This window comes from Bison bison, unplaced genomic scaffold, assembly GCF_000754665.1.
Source record: "Bison bison bison isolate TAMUID 2011002044 unplaced genomic scaffold, Bison_UMD1.0 scf7180017864297, whole genome shotgun sequence".
NCBI lineage: Eukaryota > Metazoa > Chordata > Mammalia > Artiodactyla > Bovidae > Bison > Bison bison.
The window spans coordinates 6,585,405-6,599,400 of record NW_011494869.1 but is presented as its reverse complement, the minus strand read 5'-3'; the positions used below and the strand labels follow the sequence as shown (position 1 = coordinate 6,599,400).

At 51.6% G+C, this 13,996-nt stretch overlaps 1 protein-coding gene across 1 annotated transcript in view; it reads right to left on the bottom strand.

Moving 5' to 3' along the window:
* SLC12A4 (solute carrier family 12 (potassium/chloride transporter), member 4) overlaps positions 1 to 13,996 on the bottom strand; it is a 22,184-nt gene that overhangs the window by 7,591 nt on the left and 597 nt on the right. The window contains exons 2-8 of the mRNA XM_010851006.1: positions 9,313 to 9,407; positions 7,773 to 7,904; positions 3,956 to 4,102; positions 3,811 to 3,865; positions 1,790 to 1,920; positions 337 to 578; positions 3 to 200 (exon numbers count right to left, since the gene is read on the bottom strand). Of these exons, the coding sequence (XP_010849308.1) occupies positions 3 to 200; positions 337 to 578; positions 1,790 to 1,920; positions 3,811 to 3,865; positions 3,956 to 4,102; positions 7,773 to 7,904; positions 9,313 to 9,407 (1,000 nt within the window). The remainder of the gene's footprint in view (positions 1 to 2; positions 201 to 336; positions 579 to 1,789; positions 1,921 to 3,810; positions 3,866 to 3,955; positions 4,103 to 7,772; positions 7,905 to 9,312; positions 9,408 to 13,996) is intronic.

Here is a 13,996-nt window from a genome sequence, read left to right as displayed (position 1 = left end):
CAGCTGCACCAGGGATGCCCGGGATCTCGGTCACATTGTTGAGCAGGAAGTAGGGGTCGCAGGACTCAGCCGTGAGGTTGGGGCCGTGGCAGAAGAGGCTCCAGAGCTGGGGGGCCACTGTCTCGTTTTCCACCACAGCCGTCTTGGCGCAGACATCAAACTGGTCCCGGGACAGTGTCCTGTTGCCCAGCATACATACTCTGTGGGGCGTGGAGGAGGTGAAAAGTATCAGCAGCTGCTCAGCCCGAAACTCCCATCTGGCAGCCTCTACAGAGAAGACCATCCATGTAGGGGGGATGTCAGTATAATGCCTGGAGGTTCTCCCAGGTTACTTACGGAAAAACAGGAGGGTCAAAAATAGACTTGATGCCTCCAGCATAGATGGAGAGGATGGAGATGATCACACAGGCCAGGAAGAGCGAGGCAAATTTGTTCACATACTTGACACCAACGAATACCACTAGGGTCATGAAGGTCAGAAAAATGGTTCCATATACCCGCATATTGTTCAAGGTGGCACTCGATGTGTCATGAGTGCCTATTGGGTAAAAAATGGCAGCTGGAGGGGCGATGTAGGTCTGAAACAAGAAGACAAATAAAGGAAGTTCAGTTTTCCTGTGTGGAGTATGTGCTTAGTCACTCAGTCGTGTCCAACTCTTTGCAACCCATGGACTGTAGCCCGCCAGGCTCCTCTGTCCATGGGATTCTCCAGCCAAGAATACTGGAGTGGTTGCCATTTCATCCTCCGGGGATCTTCCAGACTCAGGGATCAAACCCTCATCTCCTGCGTTGGCAGGCAGATTCTTTACCACTTAGTTATTTGGGAAGCAGTGAATTTTATGTGAAATATATCTTAATAAAGCAATTACTTACAAAAAAGAAAAAAATAAATAAATAAAAGGATCCAGACACAGGAGCTGACCTGAATAGCTAAATAGAAGTGGAATAGTTTGAGGAGCAACAAAATAAATAATGATAGTACAGGATTATGAGCCAAAGAATAAAAATAAATATCCAGGAGTCCATACTGATATAAATACATGATTGAATAAATAAACAAATGGAAAAAGGACAAACTTCCTTACAGAAGAAATCCAGATAATAAATGTAGGAATGTGGGAAATAGAAAAACAAAAATAAAACCCCTAGAATATCCAGGAATAGGCTCTATACTACAGACAGAGGATCTGGAGGTGGAAGTAGGCAGGCAGTTCCTCTAAACGTCTATTGTCTGGCTGCCCAGGGGCGGGCACTGGTTAAACTATGTTCCCCATTGCCCCTCCCACTCATTCCCCACTACCAGGGCAGTCCAGTGGGAGGCAGGAAGCTGAGTCAGAGCACACTTGGGGCCCAAAGAGAGGGTACTGACTTCCCTGATTTCAGTAAGAGGATAAGATGGATCTGAGAGGCCTTGGCACAGAACCCTGGAGACAGAGCTGGACAGAGCCCACATGAGCCCGGGAGACAGGCTCTGCATCACCACCGAGATCCATCACAGCGTTATAGGCGGTAGTTCACAGACCACCTGCCACAGCTGAAATAGTGCCTGGGCAGCTGGAACACCCAGGGCCAAGGTGAAGACTGCCAGGCCCCTTCCATGCCTGATCCAAACTGGGAAAGGGCTGAAGGGGAGACTGGCTTGAACAAAGATCTTTCTCTCTCAGAGAGGCCTTCCTCATTGTAAGCCCTAGATCTGGACCAGACGTGAGGGGAGCATGAAGAGCCTAGGTTTATAGGGAAGGGGCTGTTCCGACAAGAACAGAAACGGCCAGGACTTAGCCTGACTTACCAGCAGGATCTCAATGGCCCCTAGGATGTACATGGCTGCCGCAAATGTTGTTCCCAGGTAGAAGCACAGGCCCACGGCACCTCCAAATTCTGGCCCCAGCGAGCGGGAGATCATGAAATAGGAGCCCCCAGCTATAACAGAAAAAGCATACAACAGGTCAAGGCTGGTTTTTCTTCAAGAGGGCCTCTCCCATGACAACCCTTCACAACCATCCAGGGGCACAGGAACTGCTTTTCCTATTTACAAATGAGCAGAAGGTTTAGACAACCTTGCCTAAGATAGCATGGTTAATAAGTGGCCAGGCTGGGAGTGGACCTGATTTCATTTGACTCCAACACACAGCATGGGCCAGTGAGATGACTACTCTACTGGGGAAGCTCTAGGTCCACAGCAAAGCCTCAGTGGAGTTAGGTCAGTCCCCACTGACTCCCCTGGCTAATTGTGTCCTATCTCAGCACACCGCACCCTTCCCAAGGGCTAACTAACTCTGTTAGTTGACCCTCCAGACCAGAGAAGGGACTGTATCTTATCTAGTTTTTTGCCCCTAGGGCCAGCCACAGGGTAACTGTCCATGGCTGACTCTCCTGCCTTGAATCTGTGCTTCCATCACAGTCTCACACTCCTGGCAAGACTGAGTCAACCCTGGGCCTCAGGGCCAGTGAGGGTGCAGGCGACAAGAGCCATCCCATGCTTCTGGTTGAAACTGCTCCTGATAAATCTTATCTGTGAAAAATCTGGGAACAAGGATCAAGAAGCTTTAAAAAGGCTACTCCTTTTCACGCTGTAATCCCACCTCTAAGACCTTGTCCTATTCATTGGAAGGACTGATGTTGAAGCTGAAACTCTAATACTTTGGCCACCTGATGGGAAGAGCTGACTCATTTGAAAAGACCCTGATGCTGGGAAAGATTGAAGGTGGGAAGAGAAGGGGATGACAGAGGATGAGACGGTTGGATGGCATCACCAACTCAATGGACATGAGTTTGAGTAGACTCCGGGAGTTGGTGATGAACATGGAGGCCTGGCATGCTGTAGTCCATGGGGTCACAATCGGACATGACTGAGCAATTGAACTGAACTGAGGACCTTCTCCTAAGGAAACTGCCAGGGGCATGAACAAAGATCACTGTGCAAGACTGTTCAAGACAATGTTTACAACAGTGAAAAAGTAGAGAATAGGAGAATAATCACATACATTAGATAATATCAATCTGCTTTAAAAAACCAAATAAACTGTTTTCAGCATTTGAGAAATACACACACACACACACACAGAGTTTGGGGAAAACAATACATCTCAATACTTTATAAGACCCTAAAACCATGGACCAAAAGGCTAACTAATCGTTATGAACTCAGGATGGTGGGATTATGGGTACTCTTCAATTTTTTTCTACATTTTTTTATACTTTAAATCCCTCTTCTGGTAAACATATTGCTTTTCCCCTATTACTTTTATACTAATACTAATAAAATTGTTATTTGAAAAAAATAAAAAAGGATTCAAACACAGGAGCCAACCTGAATAGCCAAATAGCCAAAGTGGAACAGTGCAAGCAAAAAATTAAATGATAATACTAAGGTTATGAACCAAAGAATAAAATAAGTATCCAGGAGTCCACAGGGAAGGTATAAATACATGGCTAAATAAATAAGTAAGTGGAGTCTCTGAAAACCAAGTCCAGTCTCATCATGGAAAACCCTACAATCCACAGTGTGGGCCAGGCTCATTGGCTTGGGTCACCAAGAATGCCCTATCACCTTCTTCATCAGCCCCAGCACCCACTTTAAAAAGTTACTTTTATACTATAAACAAAACAAAACAAACCCCGAACAAATAAAACAACAGCGATCTCAAATTCTATCAAGCAGGGATGCTCCTAAGTGGTGACACTTTCCAGATTCAAGGACTAAGACCCCACCAGAAAACTGTCTGGGGGACAGGGAATGAGTGTTTCCGGGCATGTCAAGGGGGATTCTGGGCCCATTCCCCACCTCAGGCCTGAATGGCACTCACCCACCTGGAACCACGCCATTGGTGGCGATGGCGCTCATGGAGATGGCCGTCAGCAAGGTCTGTGGGAAGGAGGACGGAGGTGAGCAGCTCAGCTGGGCGGGCTCTGTGGGGCAGCCGTGGCCCTGCCCCACCCCCCCCAGAATACTCACACAGCAGCAGCAGATGAGCACAATGAGGAGGGCCTGCAGCACGCCGGCTGTGCCCACCATCCAGGTCAGCCGCAGGAATAAGATAACCCCAAAGATGTTCTGCAGGCAGGGCAGGTACACCCCCATGAGGGTGCCCATGCTGGGTGCCTATGGAGCAGGAGGGGAGGGGGGAGATGGAGCATCAGAGGGGCCCCTCATTGCTTGGCTGTCCCCCACCTCCAGGGTATTCAGCCAGAGAACAGGCTGGAGAAGGACATCCCAAATGGAGACCTGGGGATACAGAGAGCGAGCTGACTGGATATCCGTGCTGACCTTCATACATTAAGAAACACTTGGGGAGTGGGAAGGTACAAAACCTGCTTCTTTTCCAAACCCTGTGTGTGAGCTTTTGAGCCTCACCTCCCCTTCATGGTCCTGCTACCTTCCCTTCCTCTCTTTCACACTTCCAGAAAGTGACGTCTACATCAGACCTCCACTTTCTCAGCCAGCAGGCCCTATTGTACCCAGGTCAGAGTCTAAAACGTTGTTCCTGACCCTCCCTCTCTCCCACACCCCCATCCAGTCCAGGGGAAAGTAAGTCGTGCCCAGTGTACCTCTCAAGGTGCCCTGAGATCAGTCTGCCTTGCCTTGGTCTTGATCCCCTGAAGCTGGGGCGCTACACCTGGGGCACCTGGATAGTGCCTTCTTATGCCTGTTAACCTCTCCATGCTCCAGCCCACTCTGCTGCCAGAGCAGGACTCTGAAAATCAAGACCAGTCGCATCATCCTTACTAAAACTCCTCTGCATTGTCTATACTGTAATCCAGGGTGGGCCAGGCTCCTTGGCCTGGGCTACCAGGCATGCCCCATCACCTCTGTCAGTCTCGGCCCCAGACAACATCAGACCCTCAGAGCCTCTGAACCAGGGCATGTGCTAGGCTCTGCCTGGGATGGTTATCCCTGCCTTACGGCCTGGCAAATTCCTCTTCAGTTAAACCTTCAGGAGACTTAACTGTTGCCTCTTCCAGGAAGCTACCCCAGATTGCCCTAGGTGGAGTTTGTACTTCCTCTTGCATTCCCTCAGTATCTGATATACTCTTCTATCATAGTGGTCACAATAGGTCACGGTAACTGTTCACTTGAGTGACCATAGTGGAGTAAACTTGGCTTGTTCACTGTTCTGTCATCAGCAGGCCCTGCAGGTACTCAAAAGGTGCTCCTAAGCCCAGTGAGTGATGCCTTAGAAGGCCTCTGGGATAACCTGTTGAGAAAGTCCTGCATATAGAGTGGAGACTCAGGCTGGAGGGCAGGTAAGGAAAGTCTGTCTCAATGGGCACATCCAGGCAGGATTTCTCAACTACCTAAGAGCAGAGTAGGGGCTAAACAAGAGGCCAGGGCAAATGCTGAAGCACAGAGTTAGGGCTGGTACCTTCTTGAAGAACTGAGCCCCACATGAGAACAGCACAGAGTTGTGGGGTCCTAAGAGCTTCCACCAGAGCCTCCAGCAAAGCCTGCTGCTCTAGAGCCAGGGTGGGAGAAAGAACTCTGTGGCCACAGGAACTCTTCTCCAGGGCCCAGGCCAGGTGCAGGATCCGTGCACAGCCTAAAGGACCCCAGGAGGGCCTGGGAGGGCCCCAAGTAAAAACAAATGGTCTCTCAAGCTGTCCTGCACAGAGCAGGTGATGGATACATCTCAATGTGGGTTCTGACTGAGCCCTTCTCAGAGGTCCTGGACCACCCACAGGGTAGTGGCAGCTCCCAGCCTCCCCATTCAAGGCTGAGTCACTCTGGGAAAAGGGCAGTATGGGAAAGGGCAGGGTCGGAAATGCTTTCTGCATCTCTAAATAACCTCTGGCAGTCTCAGAAAGTCACCAGCCCACAGCCAGAGCGGCTGCCATGGAGAGGCTGCCTTGGGTCTTGGTGTGGTCTGGCTGAAGGCCCACCCTTCCGGCTTTAAGCTTTTCTTTTCTGAGGCCCCTGCTCACACCCGCCTGGGTGAGGACCACAGCTCATTGGCCCCAGCTCCCTAGCTTTCTGCTGATTTGCTGTGGATTTGACCAGGCTCCTCCTTTCTCCATGAAACAGCTACTAGCGCTGGGACACTCAGCCATCCTCTGCCTCTTTAAACCCAGGGCCAGGGAAGCTGGCAGGTAAGCTGAGGCTGGAATCCAACACCCTCACGGGCTCTTCATAAGGCCAAAGGACCACAGCCCTTCACCAACCCAGAACACCTTGTTGAGATGTACTCTAGCCTTTCTTAGTGACCTTTTTACTCCCAGCCAGTGGCTTCCTGGACTTGGCCTGAAAGGACAGAGAGGAGACTCTTACCCACGGATCTCACCCCTCACTGCAGGGCTAAACAGGGATAGCCAGAGATAAACAGAGTTCTCTGCTATCTGCAGTTCAGAAAATATCATCAAAATCACAACCAACAGGATAGGGTGAGGGTCAGGTCTGTGTGACCCCAAGATCTCAGCTGTCCTCTCTCAAGAGTGGGCTGGGTTGCCTCCGAGAAGAGTGACATGAGGGGTGCACAGCTGCCTGGTCGATCCTCTCTCCTCACCCACCTCAGTAATCTCAAGGGCAAAGGCAATCTCAAGGGCAATCTCAAATACCTGCCCAAATCTCAAGGGCAGGTCTGAGACTGGGGGATGCGGTTTATTCCAGCCAAGGGCTCCTCCTGCCTGTGCTGACCTCCAGCAAGAGGTCAGCTAGTGCCAGACTCAAGCTCCTTTTGGGTCACAGCTGCTTCCCAAACCTCAGGGAGTCAGGAGACGTGGAGAGAAGCTGCTTTGCCTCTAAACTGAATACGTAGGGGGAAAAAAACAACCCAGCCTTTGGTTAATCTGAGCCCCATCACACAGGTTAGGGATAGGGTAAAGTCATCCCTGGTGGCTCCAGTGGTAAAGAACCCACCTGCCAATGAAGGAGACGTGGGTTTGATCCCTGGGTTGGGAAGACCCCCTGGAGGAGGAAATGGCAACCCACTCCAGTATTCGTGCCTGGGAAATCCATGGATAGAGAAGCCTATCAGGCTACAATGGGGTCGCAAAAGAATTGGATACAACCAAGCGACTGAACAACAACAAAGTCATCCCAAAGAGAGAACGACTGGAGGGCCAGAGGCCTGGAGAGTGAACAGGAATAAGACCAGGAGAGAGATAGGGAAGCCCCAGGAGGCAATGTTTTACTCCTATCACCCTCAGTCTAAGCACTCCAAGGGGCTATTGGAGACGTCTGCCAATGGAGCCAACAAAGAGGGGCAGAAGGGTTTAGTCATCTGCTCTAGGTCACATAGCCCCAAGGTTCCTAGTTCCAAAGGTAACACCCTTACCCATCCTGATGGGATGCCAGTGATCTGGCATTCTACACAGTCACATACCTCTCAGGAAACCCACAAGTCTCCCAGTGTTATGTGTTGACCTTTAGCTCAGTCACCTTAGGCAAGTTATGTAACATCTTTGACACTCAAGTTTCCTCACCTGTAAAGCAGGGATGATAACAGAAACTGCCTCACAGATTTTTTGTGAAGATGACACGCAAGAACCCTGGCCCACTGCTTAGCATGCCTCACGCACACGCACACACACAGGCCTAAGTAAAGGCAGTGGTCGCTCCCACCATTATTTCTGAGGGTCTCCCTGGTTCTCTGCCCTGAGGGGCTCCTCCTCAGCCCAGCCCTTGAAGCCTCCTTGAGCCCAAAGTACTCAGTGCCCATCCTCCATGCTCACCACACCTGGCACCTACTTCCCCGGGATGCTAATAGCTACGTGGGGAAACTGTCAACTCCACGGTGTTGATTCTGTCCTCCTAGGAGCAGCCTCTCTGACCAGCTCACCTTGGCTGCTCTCCGACGGGCACCCTCTCCACTCTCAGCCTCCTCATGCTCCTTGGCGCCCTGTGTGAGGTTGGTGTAGCTGACGAGCTTGCCCAGAAGAGATGACACCTTTGGGCGGATGTCCAGCTCTTCCTGTAAACAGAGCCACAGGGCATTCTGACAATGGGCCCAACTGGCACCAGGCTACCTGTGTGTAGCCAGCAGCCTGGCCTCTGGTCCCTTGCCAAGCCCTGAGGCAGGCTTGGGCTCCTGCCTGGGGAAGCCCAAGCCAGCCAACTGGGCAGGTGTGGGTGCCCCACCCCAGCACTCACTTCTCTCTGCCCCACCTTGGCTCAATCACTACCAGCCCATTTGCAAAACTACCTGCCTCAGGGGAAAGGGCAGGGCAGACAGGCAACCGGCACACTTCATCCTGCCTGTTCTGGCTGGCCACCTCCCAGCTATGAGTAGGCCTTTGGAACTCACATCTGTGCTCAATAGCCACCCTAGTGATCCCAGGGAAACAAAGAAATTAAAAGAGGAGTCGAAAGAGAGATGCCTGGGACAAGTGAAGTCTCTCTTATCTGCCCAAACCCTGATCCTCCTGGATGGTCTTCCCCACACCCTGTGAATAACCCACCTCAATCCCCAAGGTGGGATCCTAGCCCCCTAGCCCATCTTTGGGAGAGGCCAAGTCAAGAGGCCTCCCAGGGCTCAAGATATGGCACAGCATCTAGCACAGCTTCCTGAGCACTGTGTCTCCACCTGCCTGTTCCCACATTTAGTTTTTCCCTATCAATCAGCTCCCTTCTGACCCTACACACAAGGAGAAACTGGCTTGGAGTAAGAAGTGAAGATGCAGGTCTTTGAAAGTCTATGGAGACTGAAGAGCCTACGAGACTTGCACAGAATGTGGGTAGGTGTGGGTCAGAACTTAGGGGCCTAAACCATGACTTCAATTCAGAGCCAACTTCTGATTTGAGTCTGAAAATGATAAAATTCAAGGCCAAAGTCACAAAATTTGTGACTGTGAATGCTTCCAAAGAGAGATCACAAAATTTGTGATTGTGAATGTTTCCAAAGAGAGATCCACTTAGGTTATAGATATGGAGAGAGAGGGCAGATTCGGTGAGAAGGACCAGGTCTTGGTGAACTTGATGGGGCTAGAGTTGGAGGAGTCAATCAGGAAGGACAAGGAAGAGTTCACAGGAGAGGGAAGAACTGTGGACTGTGAAAAGTCCCAGATGTGAAGGAGACAAAGGAAATCCTGAAGTTAGAAATCCTGAGAGGTGGTGAACTTGCTGAGGGGCTGCATGGAAGTCAAAGGTAAACACTCTTGGAGGTAGTAATGGGGTAGAGGGCTCTGGGAAAGCAGTTACAATTGAAAGGGCCAAGAGAACCGCAGCTTGGCTGCCAAAGGAGTGAGACAGACAAGCAGAGACTGGAGGAGGAGCCCAGACATAAAGAGGCACAACACCCAGCCGGCTTGCTTAGCTAAGGCTTAGGTCCTGACAGGTCCCTGCGCGCCCACACCCATAGCCCAAAATGGCTCCTCAGCTACCTCAAACAGTGCCAGGTTCCTGTCATGGTAGTCACTTCCTCTGGAAGCCTCCATGGGACAAAGGAAAGGGCTGCTCTCTTTATGGTTGCCATGTCCTGTAGAAAGAGAGAAACAGAATTCTAGTCAGGGGCTGCCTACTGAGCCCCCAGCATGCACTTCTCCCCAGCAGGCCTGCTGTCATCTCTGTGGCGCACTTTAGGAACCAGTGTAACAATACTGGGCCTCAGTTTCCCCAACATACCCTGTCAGCCTCCTTGAAAGAGCCAGAATTGGCAGACTGGCCAATGATCAAAACCCAGCACGAACAGTCATCTAGCATGGGGCACAGGAGCCAAGGGCCCAGACGCACTAGCTCAGCACTGTTAACACCAAGGGGCGGAGTCTGCTGCAGAAGGGCGTGGCTCAGTCAAGGCCCGCCTTCAGACCACCCCTGAGACACACACTCCCGTTTTTCCCAGCCCTTCTGGAATACCCAGTGTGCCAGGTGCCAAGGGCTCAGTGTCCTCAGGGCTCCCCCAAGAGCTACCCTCCAGATAGAGAAAGCCACACATGGCGCCTTCTGCCGCCATGATCAGCCAGCCACCCCATCACGCACCGCCTGGGGACGGCATTCTTGAGGGCCGCCTGAGGCATGCCGGGAGGAGCGGCAAGCAGGAGACTGTCCAGTGTATGGAAGTGGGCGCCCAGAGCTGTCTAGGGTCGTCTGGGAAAGCCCTACGAAAGCCTGACCAGGTGGTGTGGGACTCGGCAAGGACTGTAGGCAGGACTCGCTTGTTTACCTCCCTGTCCCCAGATACCAGCCGCTTGCCCGAAACTAGGCGTGTGGCCAGTCCCCACATCAACCTACCCCCTCAGGCCGGTGAGGTAGGGCCTCAGCACCAAGGAAACCTCACAGAAAGGAGCCAGATGCACCTTCTTTTAATACGGCTGCCTCAACACTCAAAACTGGGCCGCTTTTTCTGGCCACCCAGCATCCACTCTTTCGTTTTCCAAACCGTCTCCATTGTGAGTCTCAGTGGGTGACATTCCCAGCTTTCCATGAAGCAGGCAGAAGACACCAAGAGCCCTTTTCTAGTTGCTAAAGGAGGAAAAAACCCTTCAGTTTGGAAACTGGTGGGAGTGGCTGAAGGCCTCACAGCTGACATCTTGGTTCAAAGAAGCCACGTTGGTGTTGGATGGCAATGACTACAGCAGCAGTGTTGGCCTGGTGTCCTGTGATAGAGGTGGCCAACAGAAGCATCTTCACTGATCCAGACTAATGGGGTATTTTGGCCATGCCTGGTTTTGTGAGAGCTACCTGGCAACCTTCTCTTGTTAAATAGCCCCCAATCCATCTCTCTTGTTTGCGGTGAAAAATACTGAATTACGCCTCCTCCATTTGATACATCCTTTTGCCATCAATATGAAACTTAACTTCTCTGAGCCAACAATCACTCAGCAGGTGCTCTGCTGTGGATTCTTTACTGCCCCAAGAGACTGACAGGTAAAGCATGTTGATGACCATTTCTGGGGCAAAATCAGCTGTTCCTTCCCACAGGATGTAAAAAAAGTATATCACCGCCTCTAGGAACCTGGACTAGCTAAGTAAGTGAAGCAGCTCAGTACCAGAAGCTACATGTCTGTGTGTAGGTCAGTGCTAAGGGCAAAGTGGACAGAGATAGTGAGAGGTGAGGCCAGCCTACAGAATCACTTTAGAGCCTCGGGGTGGGGGGAGGTGGTCACATAACTACTCAGACACCCTAAGACATTTGCTATGCCCTTGATGCTTGTTCAGGATGAGGATAAGGAGTCACAGGAAAAACCTGAAAACCCAGTACATGGATGGTCCTTCAATGAGAAGTCCCCGAAAACTACTTAGATTTTTGTTACAAAAATATCTTCCCTGAATAAGTTAGAGGCTTTATTCTGTCCAAAAAAGGCAACTATAAGAGCTCATCTTGTTTCCCTTTCTGCCTTGGCTGCCAGGAATCTCTAAGCTAAATTTATTTCTTAGATCCAGTCACCATCTGCCTCAGAGTCCTTGCCCCTTTCCTCTGCATGGTTTTGATCTTTCTTACAGTAAGAGTCCTTTGGGGAGGAATTTTTGTTGTCTATCTCTTCTGACCCTTCTGTGGAAGTAGGTTGAAAGTAAAGGATAAATCATTCTAAACTCCTGCACCGCAGCCTTCCCCCCACCACCACTGCCATTGTCTAACCCTAACCTCACCTAAGTACTGTATTAGCATCTAGAAAACAGAGCTGAGCACATACCAGTCCCCCCAAAATGCCTGTGGATGGTCCTGCAAGACCCAGTCGATCCCTTGTCCCTTCAGCCATGATGCCAGGGCAGCTCAGAGCCCTTCCAAAGGTTACCTTTAGTTCTCATAGCAATACTCCAATAGGTATCATTTACCCTCTTTTAGTAACAAAGAATGTAAAGCTCAGATTCAGAGGCAAGGTGACTCAGTGAGAGGGCCAAACTTGGATCCCAGGATCCCCTAGATCCAGGTAAGAGCTGAGCTGTGGGTTCCCTGCTCCTGCTTAGGACCCCCTTCCATCCCAGGAGGCATCCCAGGGTTGCAGTGCAGGCCACAACTAAAGAGTGTCTGGGGTTTGCAGTTTGACCATGATGTGTATATCCAAGGCTCCTGGTGTTCAGTGGCCAGAAGCCAAGCTTGGATTCCTGTGCCTCCCTTTGTGTGATCTAGGGCAACCTGCTTACCCTCTCTGTGCTGCCTTGCTTTCTTTTCCTATGAAGTAGAGCTAATAACATCCACTCTTCCAACTGCCTAAATGCCTCAGAAAAGGGACAGCCTGGTGCCAGATACCCAGCAGGGATTCCATGGAGTTCCCCAAAACTGCCTCAGTTAAGGACCGCTCCCATGGGATTATGGGAATTGGGGGAAGGTAGGGTGTAAGCAGTGCCTGGGTATCTGTACTGCCCTCAGCTATTCCAAAAATCCCAGAGCAGGTCTGGGCATGCCTGCCAGGCCAAAGCTACTCAGATGCCACCTGAGACCCCTGGTGAACCACAGCATGAAGGCTGGGCCTGGGGGCTGCCTCTGATATGTGTGTTCTGGCCAGCAGCTGTGAATGCGCCAGCTGCAAGCAGGGATCCAGGTGACACTCCGGGTATCCCTGTACAGGTATCTGCCAGGGATACTCCTCTAGAACCTTTTCGCCCTCTGCCCACAGGCCACGGTGGGCTGGATGAACAAGTCCATCTATGCCCTTGGAACAGAGGTATGGGCCTTGAGAGATTCAGATACCAGGCCGACGGAGGGGAGGGGGAGTCCCATGAGATGCCCTCAGGGTTACTATTTTTGTGCCCCTGACCCTTTGCAGCCCCCAACTAGAAGGATCATAACCACTCACCAGGGTGCAGAATGTCCCCCATACTGCAGACACAGTCACGATCTGGCTGAAAGGGAGGAAGAGGAGGTGGGGGGGATAGTGGGAGGAGCTGGCCCAGCCTGGAAGGACCTGGCAGGACTCAGCCAATGTGAGGGAGCCAGTTCCCTATAGTCCCCTGTGAGAGGCCAAGGCGGAGCCTGAGGCTGGGCTTCGCTCTGCCTACCTGCTGGTCCAGGCTGATCTTAGGGATCCAGCCCAACCCAGCCTCTGCGGGGAGAGAGCCTCCAAGGGCTATCAGAGGAGCAGGGGTGGCTGCTGGCTTCTGCTCTGTCCACTGGTACCAGGCTGGGGCAGGTGCCAGCAGGGGTTGAGGTGTGTACACCCTCACAAGCTGTCAAGCCTGTTTAAATTTCCATGATGTCCAGCAGCCCATGCCACTGCGCTGTGCCATCTCCACACACAGCAATCAAGTGACACACCTACAGCCATCACCCACATGAAGCGTGGATCACCTCAGTCAGGCCCCCATCAGAGACAGATCCAAGTCAGATCAAGATAACATCACCTGACACATGCCACCACCATGCATGTCCCCTGCAGATCTCCATCACGGTCAGTAACAGACCAAGCATTTGTCATCAGTCACATCACCATCCTCATCACCGTAGCCCACAAGAATGTGCTATCATGACCCCACTCTGGCTCTGCGGTACCCCACAGCTGTACACTTGCACAAGCACAACTACACATGCATGTGCTGCTGCACACACAGACAAAAGTTCTTGGAGTGTTCACACAAGAGTGAGCCCTGCAAGAACAGGGCCCTGGGGGCCTCCTGGGGAAAGAGATGGTGAAAGTCAAGAGCAGGCACCTAGGAGGGGGAAGCCGGGTTTACCTTCAGGCCCAGTTTAACAGCTAAGAGGGCTCTGGAGTCTCCCACCCTCGATCTGAATCCCCTAGAGCAAGTTACATAACTACTCCATGCCTCACTTCACTCATTCCTAATAGAGAGTAACACTACCTATCCCAGGGCGGGAAATTAGGAGGATTAAACGAGTTAATTCAGGTAAAGTGCCTAGACAAGCCTGGTCCCGTGTGAGTGCTCCACACGGGTGGAGTGTCCACTGTACCTACAGATGTAAGCTGGGATCCATGCAGCACTCAGGCAGTGGCCCACAGACCCCTTCAGGCTTCCCTCCGAGGGGACTGGAGTGCTGGGCTGCACACAGGAGGAAGGAGAAGGGGAGGGGAGCGGAGGAGACAGAGTGGTTTTAGGGAAAGAGATGCTGAAGCACAAAAGTGTAGGCGAGACGAGAAGAGGTTAGGGGCGGTTGGCAGGAGGTGAGAGGGC